Source organism: Heterodontus francisci, chromosome 36 (genome assembly GCF_036365525.1).
Source record: "Heterodontus francisci isolate sHetFra1 chromosome 36, sHetFra1.hap1, whole genome shotgun sequence".
NCBI classification, from domain to species: domain Eukaryota; kingdom Metazoa; phylum Chordata; class Chondrichthyes; order Heterodontiformes; family Heterodontidae; genus Heterodontus; species Heterodontus francisci.
The window spans coordinates 4,266,306-4,289,167 of NC_090406.1; the positions used below are offsets into that span (position 1 = coordinate 4,266,306).

Consider the following 22,862-nt stretch of genomic DNA (forward strand, 5'->3'; position numbering starts at 1 on the left):
TGAAAACATGGCTGTACATTTGCATTCTAAAAGACAGTTGCCTGAAGACGACAATGGGAGTGCCTCACTGATTCAATTAGACAGACAGATTTTGATCAAAAGACACTGAATGTGTAAAAGCCAGCATTCCACACCAATCACCCCCCACACCCAGAATGTCTAGTAAGCTTGAGGGGAAATCCACAAACCTCGCAGGAGAGCCGGCTCCAAATAAGGAGCTAGTCACATGACTAACCTGCTGGCCAACTTGGAGTTAATTGAATTGTGCTCCCAGAAGAGTTTGAGAAGAGACTGCAATTTGAAGACAACAAGCAAAGTTTCAGGGACCCATGGAAGTAACTTAAGCCTCAACACAGAAGACCAACAAAACAAGTTTGAAAGTATGCACTGGGCCCCAACAATGCAAAACTTAACTTCAATCAAAGACTTTATATCAAACCCAGAACCAGTAACTGAACTCCAGCTATTACTTCAAACCTTTCCCCTTCATTCTTTCTCCTCCTTGGTCTCTATTTGCATGTGTGCTTATTGCGTATACAATTTTAGTGTGGTCACATCGCGTATTTCTAGTAGTTTTAACTGAATTAGAGTTTTAAGGTTAATAAACTTACACCTTTCTTATTTAAATCGGAGAAAACCTGTCTGATTGATTTCTTTGCCATTACAATTAGAGAGCGGTGAGCAAGGACTCACTGAGAGGGAAGCTTAAACACGGTTTTAAAAATTAAACCCTGTTACGGCCAAACCAGGAAAAGGCTGAGAGGGAACCTCTTAGACCCCTTTCTCACCTGGTTGTCACACATTGCTGTTTGTGGGATCTTGCTGTGTGCAGATTGTTTGCTGCATTCCCTACATTACAACAGTGACTACACCAAAAACGTATGTCAATCGGCTATAACACACTTTGGGATGTCCCGAGGCTGTGAAAGGTGCTATAGAAATGCAAGTCTTTCTTTCTTTTTTTTCTCTCCTATCTCACATACTCCATTCCTTAGGCACCAGGTAGATCCAAGACTCAATCTTGAACCAGAGACCACGCGGTTGAAGCCTTCCTTTCCCTGAAGGCAGTTTGAGGTCAGGAAAGTGATTTTCTTGATGACTCCATGGAACAGGAGAGCACAATGGAAAGGCTCAATTGGGAAGGACACACAGAGGCAAGGATATCATTCTGGACAACGTCAGGTCTGATGGTATAGCCTTCTTCATCCACCCCCGGAGAATTCTGTAAAACAGAACACATTTGAAAACAGCTGCAAATGCCAGTCCAGTCCCTTGTACCGGGGCTAGGCTCTTAACCAGCCCTGCTATAGAATGTAGAGCTTTTCCAGGACAGGTTCTGTTATGGTGTCTATTCCAGATCCAGTTCCGCACTGTCCCAATACTAGATCTAAAGTGGTATATAAAGCCCACAGACACAAACTACAGGAGCTGCACTCAATGGTCTCGAGCATTGCCCAGTGGGCAATGGGCAGGAGCTGCACCCTCTATTCCCAGGTACAGTTAAACAATATTGTTAAAAAACTGCATCAGGAGCCGAGAGACCACGGAGAATGAAGGACGTCAGCTGTAGGAGTTCCAGCAAGAACTCACGTAATCAAAGGTTCAGGTAATTGTGGTTCATTGTGATGCCCCACAGTTGAATGTCACAATAATTCACACTCAAAATGAAGAGTGGCCACTTGGATAAGTTATCACAGCTAGCCGACAGCTTCAGACCCATCCTCTATGATGGCAGGGAAAGGATGGACCTCACTGTCTAGTGGTTGCTACAACATACTGACACTCATGAATGGCAATGCATTTTGCCACAAACCAAATCTTAAAAAGAAATGGGAGCAAAAATGAGGAAAGTCACAAGCTGATGATTGGGCTAATGGAATGTGTGTCTACTCACAATGGAGTCAGCATCCGGAGAGCCTCTGTAACAAGAGAAAAGACAAAAGTTACTAATGACAAACATTCCCAGAGCAATAGATCGCGTCTGCTCCCCACTCGCATCCCCCTCTCCCCGCACCGCACTCTCCCCTCCTCCCCACCTCTCCAGCATGTAACCCCCACTTGGCCTGGCCATAAGTCCATCATTGCCTCAGGCTCACATACAGGAATGGACACGAGAGCCTGGTGAGGGAATCCAGAACAAGGAGGCATAATCTTTTAAACAGAGCGACAAATGAAATCAGGACACGTTTTTTTCCCCACACACAGGGTAGTGGAAATCTGAACTCTCTTTCGAAAGACAGTTGATTCTGGGGGATTAATTGGAACTCTGAGACTGAGATTGATAGATTTTCGTTGAGTATGGGTATTGAGAGATATGAAACAAAGGTGGATAAAATGAGGTTGAGGTACAGCTCAGCCAGCACCTCGCGGTGGGAGGAGATTAGGTAGAGTCCACGACAGGGTAGACTGTATATGGGCTGCGGGGCAGGAGAGAGTTCAGTTTTCACGTACAACCAGTGGAAGAAATCAGAGCATGGAAGTATGGCAATGGTTATGTGGATCTCATGGTGTGAGTGAGTGAGTGCGGGCTTGGCATTAATCAAGAACCGTTAGAACATTAAAAACCCATCCCTCTTAGTCCCATAACTCTCCCATCACAAAAACAACTGTATACTTCTCACACTGAGCTTGGAGAGAATTCAGAGTGAAACAGGAACTGTTGAAGGGGGATGGAGGCTGAGAGATATTAACATTCAATGTGATTTTATCAGGAAAGACTGGGGATGTAAATGAACATCACTAATATAGTGGAGGCCCGGCCAATGGTGGAATAATCAGTGTCTCCGGATGGAATGGGACTGATGGGTTGATTGGCCTTCCCTCACTCTGGGTTTTATTATTAATCCCAGGGCTGAGAGTCTCAGACTTATGGCTTTTGGCCGTGAACGGAATGGCACCAAAGAGACACTCACGTGGAGTCTGTGTCCTTCTCTCTCTTGCCGAGTCCTGGGATCACAAATGATTTTCTTTTGCTTTTCTTTGGAGCTGTTTCACAAGAGATAAAAGTTCATAATTCTCTGGTCAGCCACTGAACTGAACAAACTCCTTTGCAATCCCATAGCCAGCAGAACAGATTGATAAACAGCTCAAAGTGTTGCCTCAATCATAGTCAAATGGTACTCAAACCTCCCACTGTGACTCTGTGCCCATGTGATCTCGATGCCCAGGCCAGGACTGAGGGTAGGGGTGGTCCCCAGTCTGTGATGTTTACTGGAGCAAGGGTACAGAGGCTGCAAGCAGTCACAGTTTCCCAGGTTAGAGAGGAAAGGTGGGAATGATGGGATGTAAATCCCCTATAAATCTCCCCGGAGAATTCCTGCTCCAGTTCACTATCCAATACCTGCTGCAGTGTGTGTGTGTGGGAGAGCAGGACAGGGAAAGGGATGAGGGGGAGGGCAGGGCAGGGCCTCCATGATAAAATATCCAGCCCAGATTCAGTATTCAGAGGGGATCTGGAGCCCATATTACCCAGCAAGAGTCCATGCTTGGGAGAGGGGGAGTGGGGCCAGAGAGGAAGATAAAAAGGGATTGTTCATATACTCCAGGTGTAGATGGCAATGAGTTGCAACACAACACACTACATCCCTGTTCGATGGGACACAAGGTCTGAGCGTATTGGTGGTCGGTATCCGTGAGAACAGCGACACATCGAGAAGCAGCTCACCTTCCAGCACCACCTCTGGGTTACACTCCTCAAACTCGATAGGCCCTGGAAATGAGAGGACAGAGTGAGGAGGCAGACTAAAGCTCTACTCTCACTGGAGCACACCACACTGAACATCATTTTAATAGTTAATCGCATTCCTTGCCTCACTCGCTGCATCCATCTCCCCTCTGGGAACACCCCCTCCATCACCTGCCTTCCCTCTGGGAACACCCCCCTCCACCACCCCCATCACCTGCCTTCCTACCAGGAACACACCCCCCCCCTCCTCCCTGCTTTCCCTCCAGGAGAACACTCCCCCCACCCCCAAAATTACCTGGCTTCTGTTTGCCAGTCCCTTTGGTCAGAGCGTATTTCTGGATCAGGTCCTGCACTCGGATATTCTCCACGTTCTGTTCGAACTCTTCATGAACCTGAGCAAGGAAGACACACATTAGGAATCTACAAGATGCACTGCAGCAATTCGCCAAGGCTCCCTCAACAGCACCTTCCAAACACGCAACCTCTACCACCTAGAAGGACAAGAGCAGCAGATACATGGGAACACCACCACCTACAAGTTCCCCTCCAAGCCACACACTATCCTGACTTGGAACTATATCGCCGTTCCTTCACTGTCGTTGGGTCAAAATCCTGGAACTCCCTTCCTAACAGCACTGTGGGTGTACCTACCCCAAATGGACTGCAGCGGTTCAAGAAGGCAGCTCACCACCACCTTCTCAAGGGCAACAAATGTTGGCCTTGCCAGCAACATCTACAACCTGCGAATTTAAGAGTTCACCCCTGCGTGGTATAATCCCAAACTGCATCGGAATGCCTTTCAACCCTAGCATTGCTCCATATCCCAGACTTCCTTTCTCCCGTGTTCTGCTCTTCAAAGCACTGACCCATCCAGTGGCAGCACGCATCAGCGTTACCCAATGTCTGGGTACCCTGCCAAAGGAGCCATTCTTGATATGTGAGCCAACAGGATACTGAACCAAGGGAGGGTCATTCTGGTCTGTTCGATTTCGCTCCACCTGGGAACTTTGCTCAGGAAACAAAATATTGAATGTGAAATCGACACCACTGAGCAAAGGACAATTCTACAATGGCCTGGCATTCATCCCAACCCCATTGGATATATTCAGTGTTCTACTGCCCCAAGGAGGCAACAGCCAAGCAAATCCATTTAGACGTGAAGATAGAAGTCAGATTTTGAAGTCTAACAGGAGAGCCCAGGGCAGGCACAGAGAGTGGAGAAAGACCAGTCAACAAGTTTCAAAGACAGAAACAAGACTTCAATAACTGATGTGCTCCCTCATCCAGATCCCAACACTCCCATCAAAGATCTCCCTCTCACAGCTCAACCATCCCATTGAAGACCATCCCTCTATTATCCTAATTCGCGAATCAAAATCCCATACCCAAATACCCTAACCCTTCCTTTATAACATCAACTTGGCCATGAAGGCCCCTTGTGTTTTTGCTGCCACTTCACCTGGCTGTTTCTCCAAACTGGGTTTGAATCTGTTTCACCCCATCACCTGGCAGCCAACACTGCTGACATTAAGTATCACAACTAATATTTCTCCTTTATGTAATTTTCATTTTCCCTGGAGTTTCTGAAAATAAAAGAAACTCAAGTGTCAAAGAGCGCTAGGAGTGCCAGACAGTGGCCATACAGTTGAAGATTAGGAAGAGGAGGAGGCCATTCAGCCCCTCTATCCTGGCCCACCATTCAATTAGATCATGGCTGATCTGCATCTTAATTTCATCTACCCACCTTATTAAGTAACCCTTAATACGCTTGCCTAGCAAAAACCTATCAATCTCAGTTTTCACATTTTCAATTGACCCCCAACCTCAACAGCTTTTTGGGGGGGGAAAGTGTCCCAGATTTCCACTACCCTTTGTGTGAAGAAGTGCTTCCTGACATCACCGCTGAACAACCCTGGCTCCAATTTAAGGTTATGCTCCTTGTTCTGGACTCCCCCACCAGAGAAAATAGTTCATTTCTATCTACTCTATCGAGTCCATTAATCATCTTAAACATCTCAATTAGTTCACCCCTTAATCCTATAAACTCAAGGGAATACAAGGCTACTTCATGCAACCTGTCCTCATAATTTAACCCTTTTAGTCCCCATATCATTCCTAACCAATACTTCTAAACTCTAGCTCAGTCAGAGAGCAAGCGACAGCAATGAGCACTCACCTGGCCCACCTGAACATGCGTGTCTTCGATGGAGTGCGAGTAGGACTTGATTAACCCCTTCATGTGTCTCAGGTGAATCTCTTCAACTTGCTGAAACTTCTGCCGAGTCAAAAATCACGGAATTGAAATTTTGGCATGACTCCAGCAGAGTGCGGATCATTAACCCTTTGAGAACTAGATTAAAACAAGAGTCTTGGCATGGTTTCCTACTCTACACCTCATTCCCCTAGAGTCCTCCCCCTCAGGTCTTCCCTTCAATTTACTTTGTCTTCTCCCACACTTTCCAAACTATGCACTGTCCTGCACTGTGGGCCTCAGCCCTTCACTAGAATTCCTAAACCCACCCCACCCCCACTCAACAAAAACAAATTACAGTTCCTTTCTGTACATGTTCAGCCAAATCCAATGCATCTGCATGATTACAGAGTGCTATCCCATCACCAAGTGATTGAACTCCACAACAATGTAGCTCCTAATTTGGAGCAACTGACGACTGCTGTAACAGAACCTTCCATTCATTCAAATAGTTCCTTCGCAAGAAGAGTCTGTGCCTGAACTATTGCCCAAAGCAAAGTGTTTGCATTTATTGCTCCTCACTTACTCATTCAAGTCAAAGTGTGTGGCACCGCTAATCCCGCAAACTCTGGCATAAAGACCAGGAGTATTGTCACGAGAACCCATCACTACCAAACATCCCACCAACCTCACACACGTGCACAAACATAGCCCCACTCAATCTCTCTCGCACACCTAACTCTCAAATCTCAAAAATTGACCCTTCTAAAACACAGACACTTCCAGCCTCCAGCATGTCAGCAGAATTAGTGTCTCAGACTCGAACCTGTGCAGCCTCTGCCATCTTCTGCTGGTAGTCGGACCGGGCGATGCGATATTTCTCAATGCTTGCCTTGTACGACTCTGCAGCTTTCTTTGATTTGAGTTCTGCCTGTGGATAAGAGCCAGGATTCATCAGTGTCTACAGAGAGAATGAGGAAAGGACACAGTGTCCCAGGAGCAAGACGGGGCTGTGAGCTTACTCTGACCTGTACCAAGTTAGCTCATCTACAAACACAGGGCTGACTTAAACCCGTGCCCCAGTGAGAGTCAGTGTGGGGGAGACCCGTACCCCAGTCAGAGTCAGTCTGAGTGGAACCTGTACCCCAGTGAGGGTCAGTGTGTGGGGGACCCGTGCCCCAGTGAGGGTCAGTGTGTGGGGGACCCGTGCCCCAGTGAGGGTCAGTGTGTGGGGGACCCGTGCCCCAGTGAGGGTCAGTGTGCGGGGGACTCAGACATATTAACCCTGAAATGCTGGTGTTCAACATCAGTCACCTTATCAATCTCTTTCTGAGAAGTGCCATCCTTTTTCAGCCTGTCCCACTCCAGCCACTTGCTGTGGTAATTGTCTTTGCACTTCTGCAGGAGCTGGACACTGGATTCTGCATTCTGGATGGCTTCCAGTGTCCCCGACACCTCCTCCTTTGTCTGGTGAGGGCAGGAGAGAGAAAGACAGAAAGGAGACAGTTTACTGGGTCACATTCTACCCGATCTGTGATATATACAGAATATCACAGAAGCAGAAACTGCAGATACCATTGTTCTCGAACCAAGAAGGCAGCTCACCACCACCTTCTCAAGAGCAATTAGGGATGGGCAATAAATGCTGGCCTGGCCAGCGACACCCACATCACCCGAATGAAGAAAAAATAAGATGGCTAGAACTGAGACATATTAAACACCACCAGCCCCTCACCCTGTGCAGGCTGGAGCCAATTATGATAATTGCTCACCAGCAGGGAGACAAAAAGTGATCACCATAAACCCATCATCCCCTTGTTACCTTCCTGTGCACTTTGACCTGCTCCTCATTGAAACGGTTCATTTCTTTGATCAGATCGTGGAGTTTCCGCACCAGCTCGAAATGACAAAGTGCCAATTTATCAGCCGAAGTCCGAAACACCTCCCACATCGGAGCAAAGGTCCTGAAAGATTCATATTGTTACATTTCATTTATAATGTGATTGGCTGCATTATTGGTACCATTTATCAAGAAGGGTAGTCGGGATAAACGAGGTAATTACAGGCCAGTGAGACTAACATTAGTGGTCGGGAAACTACTGGAAAAAATTCTGAGGGACAGGATTAATCTCCACTTGCAGAGAGACTTGCAGAGACAGGGATTAATCAAGGATAGTCAGCATGGCTTTGTTGGGGGACATCATGTCTAACAAATTTGATTGAATTTTTCGAGGCGGTGACTAGGTGTGTAGATGAGGGTAAAGCAGTTGCTGTATACCTGATTGAGGTATACAAAATTATGAGGGGCATAGATAGGAAGAAACTTTTTCCCTTAGCAGAGGTGTCAATAACCAGGGGGCATAGATTTAAGGTAAGGGGCAGGAGGTTTAGAGGGGATTTCAGGAAAAGATTTTCACCCAGAGGGTGGTTGGAATCTGGAACGCACTGCCTGAAGTGGTGGTAGAGGCAGGAACACTCAACACTTAAGAAGTATTTAGATGAGCACTTGAAATGCCATAGCATACAAGGCTATGGGCCAAGTGATGGAAAATGCGATTAGAATAGATAGGTGCTTGATGGCTGGCATGGACATGATGGGCCGAAGGGCCTGTTTCCGTGCTGTATAACTCTATGACTCTAACTACAGTCTAAATTCAATAGTTGGGAAGCTCGTCCTGAGTTAGTGTCTCCATCGCCCCCAAAATTGAGGACACGCTGACCCTGGCACAGAGGACATGCTGACCACATACTGACCCTGGCACAGAGGACATGCTGACCACATACTGACCCTGACACAGAGGACATGCTGACCACATACTGACCCTGGCACAGAGGACATGCTGACCACATACTGACCCTGACACAGAGGACATGCTGACCACATACTGACCCTGGCACAGAGGACATACTGACCACATACTCACCCTGGCACAGAGGACATACTGACCACATACTGACCCTGGCACAGAGGACATACTGACCACATACTCACCCTGGCACAGAGGACATACTGACCACATACTGACCCTGGCACAGAGGACATACTGACCACATACTGACCCTGGCACAGAGGACATACTGACCATGGCACTTGGAACACTGACCACATTCAGCTTTCCAAAGTTTCCAGTTCAGTGAATCCTCAGCCAGCTCACTAGGCAGGCTTGTCCGATAAGTTAAGGTGAGTAGAACACAGTCTAGCTGTCTGAGAGTCTGGACATGTGGGAAAGGGACAGCCGACTGGTACAAGTGCGCACAACACTGACCTCTCACCCTCTGACCTGGGATCAAATCTAGCCCAGGCAGAGGCGATGAAGAGTTCCTGTCTCACTCTGTATTGGGGAAAGGTAAACTGGCGCTGCTTTTCCCTGACAAAACACATGGAACTTACCCCAATGAATTGTTGGTCACCATCTTTGACAACTTGGACATGGATTTGGAGTACGATTCCTCGATCAGCGCTCTGCAGGATGAGAAAGCAACATATAAACACCAAGAAATTATCTACTACAAAATAAAAGTACTGGAAAACTTAACATTTAAAAATTCAGAAGCATGATCTCAAATGATTTGGGGGAGACTGGAGACAGACACTACAATCACTCCACAGCAGCTTACTGCTCAATCAGCTCACACGCTACACAATCGCCAGTGCGGAGAAAAAAAAAAGTGTTCCACAAAAGACCAGGCCAATATACCCAGACTCTCACTGGGGCTCGGGTTCCACGGGGCCCGACTCGCTCACCGGGGCCCAGGTTCCACAGGGCCCGACTCGCTCACCGGGGCCCGACTCCCACACCGGGGCCCGACTCCCACACCGGGGCCCGACTCCCACACCGGGGCCCGACTCCCACACCGGGGCTAAACTTGATGCACGAGATCTTGCAGTGTTTATGGGATGTTTCAAGGCATTGCGGGATCTTCATCATCTCTATTATTCCACACCATCCCTGGAAGAGTCTTTACTATCCGAGCTATACAGGAACTGACAGGGTTTATGTTAACAAAATAAATATACATGGCAGCCACAGGGGGAAGGAGCCAAAGAATAAAAGGCCCTGTCTCACCTTTCCCTCACAAAGTCAGCCAGCTCTTTGACGGAGATCTGCCCGTGTTTCATGTTGTGGTAAAGGACGTCAAAACCATTGTTTTTCTCCCCCTGTTGAAGAGGTAAATAGAAGTGCATTAGCTCAGGCCCAGACAACACAAACCAACATGCCACACCCCCACACCACCAAGCAGGCAGCCATTATCATCAACCCAATGTAAAACCATACTGTGTAACTGTACAGAGTTTCTGTTCTCCAACATTGTGGTCTGGTTAAGAGAGCCTGAATATGGTTAACGTATACTTCCCCAAAACCTTAGGTGAAGAAAATGGTTTTGTTCAATTCTCGAACCAGTGCAGCACAGCCATTAACCCAGAGTACAATGTTGTGAAGAAACAGCACTATCCCCTGGTGTATTGCAATAGTTGGACACTAACTGAGCCCATAATCCAGGCTGACACTCCCAGTGCCAGTACTGAGGGAGTGCTGCACTGTCAGAGGTTCAGTACTGAGGGAGTGCTGCACTGTCAGAGATGTTGCCTTTCAGGTGAGATGTTAAACTGAGAGTCTGTCTGCTCTCTCAGTTGGACAGAAAAAGACGCACAGCTGCTATTTTGAAGATTGGCAGGAAAAGTTCTCCCCAGTGACCTGGCCAATACTTATCCCTCAGTGAATGATCATTAAAAACAGTTTAACTGGCAATTATCACATTGCAACTTGGGGGAATCTTGCTGTGCGCAAATCTACCATTGTGTTTGCTATATTACAGCAAAGACAACACTTCAAAAGCAATTCATGAAGCACTTTGACATGCTGAGGATGTTAAGGCACTATATAAATGCAAATATTTTTGTTTTATTTCTCTCCACCACTCTGGTTCTACAGGGCCCAGCCTTCTTTCCTCCTCCAATACCTCAAATTCAGTCCTTTTTCGACATGAGTTTCACAACAGGGATTACCAGCAGGCTATTTAACCAATGGGTGCATCGCCTCCTGCCACCTCCCAAGACACACAGATACCAGGCCTCACGTCAGCTCACACACCATCTGTTTCCATCCAATGCAGATAAAACGCAAGAGGTAGAGGGGGCAGAAAAACCCCCCTATCAGAGCAAAGCAACAGGGTCAAGGGGTCAGAACAATAACACTTTCAAACTCGGGGTTGAATTGGAGTCTAAAATGATATAAAGGCACCCTGACTGTTTCTCCTTCAATTGTATCCCACCCTCACCTGTTGTGATATTGCTTTAACTGTCTGAACACTAGTCAACCTACCACAGAACATGTAAATAGTTTGGTATACATCATCACAGGAAGTGAGTCAAACCGAACATGTGACAGCTGTTGGCGCAGTGTTAGTCAGTAGGCAGCATGTGTATTATAGAGCTCTCCTGTAATTGTGTTATTCTCTAATAAAGAACCCTTCATTTGACTTATCAAGCAGTCTTAGTGTTTGGTACATTTGCGTTGAAAACCAATAACACAACATCACCCTCAACCCACTAAAAGGCACCAACACTCCTCTTGGAAAAGAGACCTCACCCCCAAGTGGTCTTTCAACTGTGCAGTATCACATGATGGCCCCTTTGTGGGGGGAGGGCGGAGAGAAAGAAAAAAAAAAGTCACTGGGGAGTAGGAACCCTAACTGACACTCCCCTCTCTGACTCCAATGGCAATTCTAATGCATTAACTGGGACCAGCTAAAGCATCAGGAGTTTGGGTTAAAAATTGGACAGAGAGACAGAGACAGAGAGACAGAGACAGAGAGACAGCGAGAGAGAGAGAGAGAGACAGAGAGACAGAGTAAAAAAGACGACATTTCCACCACATGATCTTTGCGCAATTGCAGACAGATAGTGAAATCTGCTGTCATGGAAACAGGGATTTCAGATTGCAAGGTTTCACTCGGAGCTGATATTCTTTCAGTGCATTGCGGAGCGTTACTCCAAGCTGGTGACCCTGGGTCACACACGACCCACTCCCCCAGAGGCAATGCCAACAGGTGCCAAGAGACAGGAATCTGTCGGGAGCTGATGGTGTAGTGCTTGTTGTAATGGGTCGGGCTGGAAGCTTCACCCAGCCATGCACTGGCAAATGAAGTACTTTTGAAGTGTAGTCACTCAAATCCGACATTACACGCAGCAGCCAATTCGCACACAGCAAGATCCCACAAACAGCAATGTGATAATGATCAGGTAATGTTTTTAGTGATGTCAGTTGATGAATAAATATTAGACAGGGCGATAGGTAAAACTCCCCTGTTCTTCTTCAAAATAGTGGCCATGGGATCTTTAACATCCACCCGAGAAGGCAGACAGGCCCTCAGTTTAACATCTTATCCAAAAGACAGCACCTCTGACAGTGCAGCACTCCCTCAGCACTGGTACTGGGAAAGTCAGCCTAAACTATGTGGGGAGGGTGAACAGCCAGCAGTCATGGCCCATATTGCTGCCAATGACATAGGCAGAGAGAGAGAGAGAGGAGGTCCTGCAAGCAGACCTGAGGGAGCTAGGAAAAGAAAACTAGCAAGCAGGACCTCAAAGGTAGTAATCTCCGGATTACTTCCAGTATCACAGACAAGTGAGTTTAGAAAATAGGAGGATCGAGCAGATGAATGCACGGCTGGAAAGATGATGCAGGAGGGAGGGCTTCAGATTCCTGGGACACTGGGATCAGCTCTGGGGGAGATGGGACCTGTACAGCCCGAGTGGGTTGCACCTGACCAGAGCCAGGACCAACGTCCTTGCTAGCGTTATTGTGGAGGGTTTAAATTAACTTGACAGGAATGTGGGCATCAGGAGGTAAATTTAGAAAGCAGAACCAAGGTGTACAGAGAATTGGGAGACACAGATAATACTAGAATAGGAATTATAGGAACATAGGAAGATAGGAACAGGAGTAGGCCATTCAGCCCCTCGAGCCTGTCCCGCCATTCAATGAGATCATGGCTGATCCGCGGCCTAACTCCATATACCTGCCTTTGGCCCATATCCCTTAATATCGTTGCTTAACAAAAATCTATCTACCTCAGATTTAAAGTTAACAACTGTTCTAGCTTCAACTGCTGTTTTTGGGAGCGAGTTCCAAACCTCTACCACCAAGGTCTAAATTAGGGTTACTGTGCATGTATGTGTATGCGCAGAGCATGGTAAATAAGGTTGGTGAGCTGCAGGCGCAGATAGCCACGTAGATGTTGTGGCAGTAACGGAAACCTGGCTCAAAAAAGGACAGCACTGGGTACTAAATATTCCTGGATGCAGGGTGTTCAGAAAAGATAGGGTAGGAATGAAAGGAGGATAGGTAGCAGTATTGATGGAGAACACTACAGTGCTGGACAGAGAGGATGTCCTAGAGGGGCCATGGCAGAATCTATTTGGTTAGAGCTAAGAAACAGTGGCGCAGTGGTTAGCACCGCAGCCTCACAGCTCCAGCGACCCGAGTTCAATTCTGGGTACGGCCGGTGTGGAGTTTGCAAGTTCTCCCTGTGTCTGCGTGGGTTTCCTCCGGGTGCTCCGGTTTCCTCCCATAAGCCAAAAGACTTGCAGGTTGGTAGGTAAATTGGCCATTATAAATTGCCCCTAGTATAGGTAGGTGGTAGGGAAATATAGGGACAGGTGGGGATGTGGTAGGAATATGGGATTAGTGTAGGATTAGTATAAATGGGTGGTTGATGGTCGGCACAGACTCGGTGGGCCGAAGGGCCTGTTTCAGTGCTGTATCTCTAAACTAAACTAGAAGTGCCATTATATTGCTGGTGGTATTCTACAGACCACCAACTAGTGGGAAGGATATACAGGAACAAATTTACAAGGAAATTACAGAGAGGTGTAAGAATTATAATTGGGGACTTTAATTATCCTAATATAGACTGGAATAGTAATAGTGTAAAAAGGGAGAGAGGGGCAAGAATTTCCAGAGTGTGTTCAGGAGAATTTTCTACATCAGCATTGTCAGGCAACCCCACCTCACCCACCCCCAAAAGACTGAGGGTCACATGATTTCAGCACCAAACTTAAAATTGCAAGTTCCTAACTGGAAAGACATTTGCATCGTAACCGACAGTGTTGGAACAAAGGGGACCCAGTTGTTGCTTCCCCAATACACAGAAGAAGTGGTCAGACCAGTTTTAGTCACATGACTAACTGGCTGTTGCAGAGGTTGGAACGGAGAGAGTTTTAAATTGAAGAAAACAGTGTTTGAGAGGATTTTGAACTCAGAAAGCAGTGTGCTCCCAGTTGGAACAGAACCTCCTCTCCAGTCCTGCCTGCCTCCATCTCTTTCCCATGGATCGGAATCTTGTGAAAACACACAAAACTCAAAGAGAGAGAAAAGTCTCCTACGTGAATGAGGTTTAAGAAGAACACTGGGCCCTGACAAACAGCAGGACTACTTATATTGCCTGAAACTCCTCTCCATTATATTTTCCTCTCCTTTTTTCTGTCCCTATTTGCAAGTGTATATCGCGTGTGCATGCGAGTGTGGCTGCATCGTATATCCATAGGCGTCAACCGTATTAGAGTCTAAGTTTTAATAAATTTCACTTTTCTCCTTTAAACCGGAGAAAACCTGGTGTGTTGGTTTCTTTGCCTTATAATTGGAAAGCTGTGAACAAGGATTCACAAAAGGGAGAGCTCAAAACACTGTGTTTAGAAATAAAACCCTGTTACAATAACAGCAGCTAAAGACAGCAAAAGACCCCTAGACACATTTTTCACCTGGTCATAACAGAAGGCTTCCAGTCCAACGAGGAAGGAGGCATTGCTGGATCTGGTTCTGGGGAATGAGGTGGGTCAAGTGAATCAAGTGATAGTAGGGGAACTATTAGTGGACATTGACCGTAGCATCAAAAGGTTTAGGTTCGCTATGGAAAAGGACAAGGAGCAATCCAGAGTAAAGATAATTAATTGGGGGGGGGGGAGGCCCAACTTCAAAGGTGTGAAAACAGATCTGGCCCTAGTAAATTGGAATCTAAAATTGGAAGTATTACAACCAGGTGAGAAAGAGGTCTAGGGCTCCCTTTCAGCCTTCACTTAGTCTTACTCTGAGAGGGTTTAATTTTAAACACACCGTGTTTTTAACTCCCCCTTGGTGAATCCTTGTTCACCGCTTTCCAATTATAAGGCAAAGAAACCAGCACAAACAGGTTTTCTTGGGTTTAAAGAAGAAAAGTTGAAATTTATTAAACTTGAACTTAAACTCTAATTCGGTTAATGCCTACAGATTCATGGCACGCCCCACACTAGCATGCAGACGCGATACACACATGCAGATAGAGACAGAAAAGAGCAGAAGCAAAATAAAATGGAAAAGTTTGAGGCAATCTCTGAAGAGTTATGATTCTTTGAGCTCATAGTAGAGTCCTTGATTGTAGGTAGATCTTGCTTTTCGTTGGGGCCCAGTATTCTTCATAAACTTTGTTCGCTGTAGGAAACTTTTCTCTCTTGCGGTTCATGTGTCTTCAGTGGATTCAGAGACTTGTAAGAAAAAGATGGGAGCAGACAGACAGGAGAGGCTGCGATGAGCCAGCCAGGAGAGAACTTCTCAGTCCAGGAGCATTCTACTTTCCGTCCAAACTGTTTGCACAAATACAAAAAACCCAGGCTTGGCAGGTGTGGGCCTGCATGACAGAAGGCAAAACTGTAACTAAACAGTGAGCTGCTTTTAAAGAGGAGATGGCTCGGGTACATCCCCATGATGGGGAAAGGTACGGCAAACAGATCCAGAGCTCCCTGGATGACAAAAGAAATATAGAGTAAGATGAAGTAGAAAAAGGTCGCATATAACAGATGTCAAGTGATATTATAATTGAGAACCAAGCTGAACATAGACGTTCAGAGGGGAAGTGAAAAAACAAATAAGAGAAGCAGAGTATGAGAAGAGACTTGTGGCTGACAAACGGGAATCTAAAAGTTTTCTTCAGGCACATAAATAGTAAAAAAGTGGTAAAAGGAGTGTGGCGGAATGGAGACCTAAAAATGGATTTAGACATAGAGGCAGAGGGTATGGCTCTGAGGTACTAAATGAGTATGTTGCATCTGTCTTTACCAAGGAACAAGATGCTGCCCAGTCATGGTGAAAAAAAGAGGTAGCGGAGACATTGGATGGGCTAAAAATTGATAAAGAGTTGGTATTAGATAGGCTGGCTGTACTTAAAGTTGATAAGTCACCAAAATGGGATGAGATGCATCCAAAGATACTGAGGGAAGTAAGTGTGGAAATTGTGCAGACACTGGCCATAATCTTCCAATCTTTTTTAGATATAGGGACTGGTGCCAGAGGACTGGAGAATTACAAATGTTACACCCTTGTTCAAAAAGGGTGCAAGGACAAGCCCAGCAACTACAGGCCAGTCAGTTTAACCTCGATGGTGGGAAAACTTTTAGAAACAAACAAAATTAATAGTCACCTGGACAAATGTGGATTAATTAAGCAGTGGAGAGCGAGGCCCGACACCAGAAGCAGCAGCAGCGGTGGGGTGAGTGCTTTGTTCTGTTCTGTGAACCTGCTTGACCAGCAAAAATCGAAGTGTGACATCACAGGAGGGCTGCCAGAAGTAACACGAAGGGTGGAAATGGCAGTCAGTGGGGTAGTATGCTCCTCCTGTGAAATGTGGGAGATCAGGGAGAAGTCAAATGTCCCTGTCGACTACGTTTGCAGGAAGTGTGTCCAGCTGCAGCTCCTTTCAGATCGCACGGATCGGTTGGAGCGGCAGTTGGACTCACTGAGGAGCTTACAGGAGTCAGAAAGTATCATAGATAGGAGTTTCAGGGAGGTGGTCACACCGCAGGTTCAGCCAGATAGATGGGTGACCACCAGGAGGGGCAGGCAGGTAGTGCAGGAGTCCCCTGTGGCTATTCCCCTCAACAACAAGTATGCTGTTTTGGATACTGTGTGGGGAGGGGGGTGCGGGGGGGGGGCCTCTCAGGGGAAAGCAGCAGCAGCAGCCAGGTCAATGGCACCACGACTGGCTCGGTTATACAGCAGGGAAGGTCAAAGTGTAGGCGAGTGGTAGTTAAAGGGGACTCTATAGTCAGAGGCAGAGGATAGGTGTTTCTGTGGCCGCGAGCGAGAATCCAGGATGGCGTGTTGTCTCCCTGGTGCCAGGGTCAAGGATGTCTCCGAGCGGGCACAGGGCATTCTGAAAGGGGAGGGTGAGCAGCCAGAGGTCGTGGTCCATATTGGTACTAACGACATAGGCAGGAAGAGAGATGAGGTCCTGCAAAGTGAATATAGGGAGTTAGGCAGAGGGTTAAAAAGCAGGACCTCTAGAGTTGTAATCTCAGGATTACTCCCTGTGCCACGTGCTAGTGAGGGTAGGAATAGGAGGATAAGGCAAATGAATGCGGGGCTGAAGAGCTGGTGTAGGTGGGAGGGCTTCAGCTACTTGGATCATTGGGATCTCTTCTGGTGCAGAGGTGACCTGTACAAGAGGGACGGGTTGCATCTGAACTGGAAGGGGACCAATATCCTTGCGGGAAGGTTTGCTAGTACTACTCGGGAGGGTTTAAACTAGTCTGGTAGGGGGGGGTGGGACCCAAAGTAGTAGACTCTCCGATGAGATAGTTGAGGCAAATGCAAAGGTTAAAGCAAGCAAGTCCAGTAGGCAGGCCGGGCAGGGGCAGGACAGGGAGCGTGGAAGGTCTGGTAGGCTAAACTGCATTTACTTTCATGCAAGAAGCCTTACAGGTAAGGCAGATGAACTCAGAGCATGGATCGGTACATGGGATTGTGATATTATAGCTATTACGGAAAATGTGGTTGAGGGATGGGCAGGACTGGCAGCTCAATGTTCCGGGCTACCGATGATTCCGGCGCGACAGAGGTGGAGGTAAGAGAGGAAAGGGAGTTGCACTATTGATTAGGGAGGACATCACGGCAGTACTTAGAGAGGATATCCCGGGGGGAATGTCCAGCGAGGCCATATGGGTAGAACTTAGAAATAAGAAAGGGGTGATCACTTTGATGGGATTATACTATAGGCCCATCAATAGTCAGAGGGAAGTGGAGGAGCATATATGTAGGGAAATCACAGATAGGTGTAGGAATTATAGGGTTGTAATAGTAAGTGTGTCCAGGACAGTTTTCTGAAGCAGTATGTGGATGGCCCTACTAGAGAAGGGGTTACAGTCGACCTCCTCTTGGGAAATGAGGATGGGCAGGTGGTTGATGTGTCAGTGGGGGAGCATTTTGGGGCCAGTGACCATAACTCTATTAGCTTCAAGATAGTTATGGAAAAGGATCGGATTGGTCCTCAAGTTGAAGTCCTAAATTGGGAGAAGGCTAATTTCCCTGGCATCAGACAAGAACTCTCAAAAGTTGAATGGGAGAGGCTGTTTACAGGTAAAGGGACGTCTGGCAAGTGGGAGGCTTTTTAAAGTGAGATAGGAAGAGTTCAGGGCTGGCATGTTCCTGTTAGATGGAAGGGCAAGGTTGGCAAGTTTAGGGAACCTTCGTTGACGAGGGATATTGAGGGTCTGGTCAGGACAAAGAAGGAGGCATATGTCAGGTATAGGCAGCTGGGATTGAGCGAGTCCCTCGAGGAGTATAGGGGATGTAGGACTACACTGAAGAAGGAAATTAGGAGGGCGAAAAGGGGCCATGAGATTTCCCTGGCAGATAAGATAAAGGAGAATCCTAAAAGATTCTATAAGTATATTAAGAGTAAAAGGGTAGCTAGGGAGAGAGTAGGTCCCCTTAAGGATCAGTGTGGTAATCTATGTGTGGAGCCTCGGGAAATGGGCGAGGTCTTAAATGAATATTTCTTGTCCGTATTTACCGTGGAGAAGGTCATGGAAGCTAGTGAGTTCAAGGGAGGGAACACCGATATCCTGGAGCATATCAACATTACAAAGGAGGAAATGTTGGAGGTTTTGAAGCACATTAAGGTGGATAAATTCCCAGGGCCTGACCAGGTGTATCCCAGGATGCTATGGGAAGCAAGGGAGGAGATATCTGGGGCCCTGGCATAGATTTTTATATCATCGTTAGCCATGGATGAGTTCCTGGAAGACTGGAGGATAGCTAATGCTGTGCCTTTATTTAAGAAAGGCAGCAGGGATAAGCCAGGGAACTACAGGCCGGTGAGCCTTACATCAGTGGTGGGAAAGTTATTGGAAGAGATTCTGCGAGACAGGATTTATATGCATTTGGAAAGGCAAGGTCTGATTAGGGATAGACAGCATGGCTTTGTGCCTGGGAAATCATGTCTCATGAATTTGATTGAATTTTTTGAGGAGGTAACCAAGAGGATTGATGAGGGCAGGGTGGTGGACGTTGTCTACATGGACTTTAGCAAGGCCTTTGACAAGGTCCTGCATGGTAGGCTGGTCCAAAAGGTTCGAACACATGGGATCCAGGGTGAGCTAACAAATTGGATACAAAATTGGCTTGGTGATAGGAGGCAGATGGTGGTAGTGAAGGGTTGTTTTTCAGATTGGAGGCCGGTGACCAGTGGTATGCCGCAGGATTGGTGCAGGGCCCTCTGTTGTTTGTCATATATATTAATGACTTGGATGTGAATGTAAGGGGCATGATTAGTAAGTTTGCAGATGACACCAAAATTGGTGGTATAGTGGACAGTGAAGAAGGTTGTCTAAGGTTACAACAGGATATAGAACAATTGGGAAAGTGGGCAAGGGATTGGCAAATGGAATTTAACGCAGACAAGTGTGAAGTGATGCATTTTGGGAAGTTAAACCAGGGCAGGACATATACAGTGAATGGCAGGGCCCTGGGGAGTGTTGTAGAGCAGAGAGACCTTGGGGTGCAAGTACATAGTTCCCTGAAAGTGGCAACACAGGTAGACAGGGTGGTGAAGGTGTATGGCATACTTGCCTTCATTGGCCGAGGCATTGAGTACAAGAGTTGGGACGTCATGTTACAGTTGTACATAACGTTGGTTAGGCCGCACTTGGAGTACTGTGTGCAGTTCTGGTCACCGCACTACAGGAAAGATATGTTTAGTTTAGTTTAGTTTAGAGATACAGCACTGAAACAGGCCCTTCGGCCCACCGAGTCTGTGCCGACCATCAACCACCCATTTATACTAATCCTACACTAATCCCACATTCCTACCACATCCCCACCTGTCCCTATATTTCCCTACCACCTACCTATACTAGGGGCAATTTATAATGGCCAATTAACCTATCAACCTGCAAGTCTTTGGCATGTGGGAGGAAACCAGAGCACCCGGAGGAAACCCACGCAGACACAGGGAGAACTTGCAAACTCCACACAGGCAGTACCCAGAATTGAACCTGGGTCGCTGGAGCTGTGAGGCTGCGGTGCTAACCACTGCGCCACTGTGCTGCCCTATGATTAAGCTAGAGAGGGTGCAGAAAAGACTCAAGGATGTTGCCTGGTTTGGAGGGCTTGAGTTATAAAGAGAGACTGGATAGGCTGGGTCTGTTTTCCCTGGAGCGAAGGAGGCTGAGAGGGGACATAATAGAGGTATATAAAATTATGAGAGGCATAGATAGGGTAGATAGCCAGAATCTGTTTCCCATGGTTGGGGTGACTAAAACTAGAGGGCATAGATTTTAAGGTGAGAGGGAGGAGGTTTAAAGGGGATCAAAGGGGTAAATTTATCACACAAAGAATAGTGGGTATCTGGAATGAGCTGCCTGAGGAGGTGGTTGAGGCAGGAACAGTAGCAACATTTAAGAGGCATCTGGATAGGTACTTGAATGAGCAAGGCATAGAGGGATATGGAATGAATGCAGGCAGGTGGGATTAGTATAGATAGGCATTATGGTTGGCACGGACGCGGTGGGCCGAAGGGCCTGTTTCTATGCTGTATGACTCTATGACTCTGATCAAGGAAAGCCAGTATGGATTTGTTAAGGGCACAGGTAACAGAAATAGGCGATGAGGGTAATGTGGTTGATGTGGTGTGTATGGACTTCCAAAAGGCATTTGATAAAGTGCCACATAACAGGCTGGTCAACAAAGTTAGAGTCCATGGAATAAGAGGGACAGTGGCAGCATGGATACAAAATTGGCTGAGTGACAGGAAAGAGTATTTGTGAACGTTGCTTTTCAGTCTGGAGGAATGTGTATAGTGGGGTTCCCAAGGGTCGGTGTTGGGACCCCTGTTTTTTTTCTATATTAAATGACCTAGACTTGGGCGTACAGAGCAGAATTTCAAAATTTGCGGATGACACAATACGTGAAAAGTATTGTGAACTGTGAGGAAGATAGCGTAAAAACTTCAAGAGGACACCGACACACCAGTGGAATGGCGGACAAGTAGCAAATGAAATTTAATGCTGAAAAACATGAAGTGATGCATTTTGGTCGGAAGAATGAGGAGAGGCAATATAAATTAAAGGGTACAATTCTAAAGTGGGTACAGGAGCAGAGGGACCTGGGGGTAAATGTGGACAAATCAATGAAGGTTGCAGGACAGGTTGAAAAAGCAGTTAATAAAGCATGTGGGATCCTGGGATTTATAAATAGGGCCATAGAGTACAAAAACAAGGAAGTTATGACAAACCTGTATAAAACACTGGTTTGGCCTTATCTGGAGTATTGTGTCCGGTTCTGGGCACCACATTTCAAGAAGGATATTAAGACAGAAGAATGGTTCCAAGGATGTGGAACTTCAGTTACGTGGATAGGTTTTTATTTTATTTAGAGATACAGCACTGAAACAGGCCCTTCGGCCCACCGAGTCTGTGCCGACCAACAACCACCCATTTATACTAACCCTACAGTAATCCCATATTCCCTACCACCTACCTACACTAGGGGCAATTTACAATGGCCAATTTACCCATCACCTGCAAGTCTTTGGCGGTGGGAGGAAACCGGAGTACCCGGCGAAAACCCACTCGGTCACAGGGAGAACTTGCAAACTCCGCACAGACAGTACCCAGAATTGAACCCGGGTCCCTGGAGCTGTGAGGCTGCGGTGCTAACCACTGCGCCGCCCCGTTGGAGGTTGGAGAAGCTGGGGCTGTTGTCCTTGGACAGAAGATTAAGAGGAGATTTGATAGAGGTGTTCTGAATCATGAGGGGTCTGGACAGAGTAGAGAGAGAGAAAAACGGTGCCCATTGGCGTAAGAGTACAGAACCAGAGGACACTGATTTAAGGCGAGTGGCAAAAGAAGCAACAACACGAGGAAAATTTTTTTTCTTTTATGCAGCGAATAGTTAGGATCTGCACTGCCTGAGGGTGTGGTGGAGGTAGATTCAAATCGAGATCTTCAAAAGAGAATTGGATAATTATCGGAGGACAAAATATTTTCAGGGCAACGGAGAAAAGCCAGGAGAGTGGGACCCGGTGAGTTGCTCTTGCAGAGAGCCAGCATAGACACGATGGGCTGAATGGCTACAGCATAGAATCAGTGATTCATAGAATGACCTTCTTCTAAGTCTCTGAAGTGGGATTTGACTCCATGACCTTCTGACTCAGAGGTGAGTGATACCCACTGAGCCACAGCAGACACATGAATCACGGCCCTGGAGCAAATACTAATATCTAGATGAACCTTGCAGATGTCGATGAGGAAACTCTCCTTCCTCCACCTTCTCCCCTTCTTTTCATTCTATGCTGGCTCTTTATTCAAGGCTTTCTTGGAACCCTTCCTGGGAGCTGCTTTCTCCTCCTGAGGCATTTTCAAATTCAATTTCAGCACCGGTTCACCTACAAGGTTTCTTTTGCAAATGTATTTTCGGGATGGGGCATCGCCATCAAGGCCAGCATTTATTGCCCGTCCCAAGTTGCCCTGTGAAGGTGATGGTGATCCTCCTTCTTGAACCATTGGTAGAGGGTTTGGTACAAGCGAGTGACTTGCTAGGCCACTTCAGAGAGTAGTTTAGAGTCGACCACATTCGTGTGGGATTGGAGTCACATATAGGCCCAGACGGGCATGGAGGGTAGGTTTCATACCCTAAAGTGATGTTAGTGAACCAGTTGGGTTTTAATAACAAT

General features: G+C 46.8%; 1 protein-coding gene across 2 annotated transcripts in view; it reads right to left on the minus strand.

Moving 5' to 3' along the window:
* LOC137351518 (F-BAR domain only protein 2-like) overlaps positions 1-22,862 on the minus strand; it is a 61,961-nt gene that overhangs the window by 21,663 nt on the left and 17,436 nt on the right. The window contains exons 2-12 of one of the 2 annotated variants that reach the window (XM_068015992.1): positions 9,944-10,035; positions 9,268-9,339; positions 7,699-7,840; positions 7,191-7,343; positions 6,703-6,807; positions 5,862-5,960; positions 3,981-4,077; positions 3,665-3,709; positions 2,913-2,985; positions 1,895-1,919; positions 1,163-1,222 (exon numbers count right to left, since the gene is read on the minus strand). In XM_068015992.1, coding sequence (XP_067872093.1) covers positions 1,163-1,222; positions 1,895-1,919; positions 2,913-2,985; positions 3,665-3,709; positions 3,981-4,077; positions 5,862-5,960; positions 6,703-6,807; positions 7,191-7,343; positions 7,699-7,840; positions 9,268-9,339; positions 9,944-10,035 — 963 coding nt within the window. The remainder of the gene's footprint in view (positions 1-1,162; positions 1,223-1,894; positions 1,920-2,912; positions 2,986-3,664; positions 3,710-3,980; positions 4,078-5,861; positions 5,961-6,702; positions 6,808-7,190; positions 7,344-7,698; positions 7,841-9,267; positions 9,340-9,943; positions 10,036-22,862) is intronic. The other variant, XM_068015993.1, reaches the window with a different exon arrangement.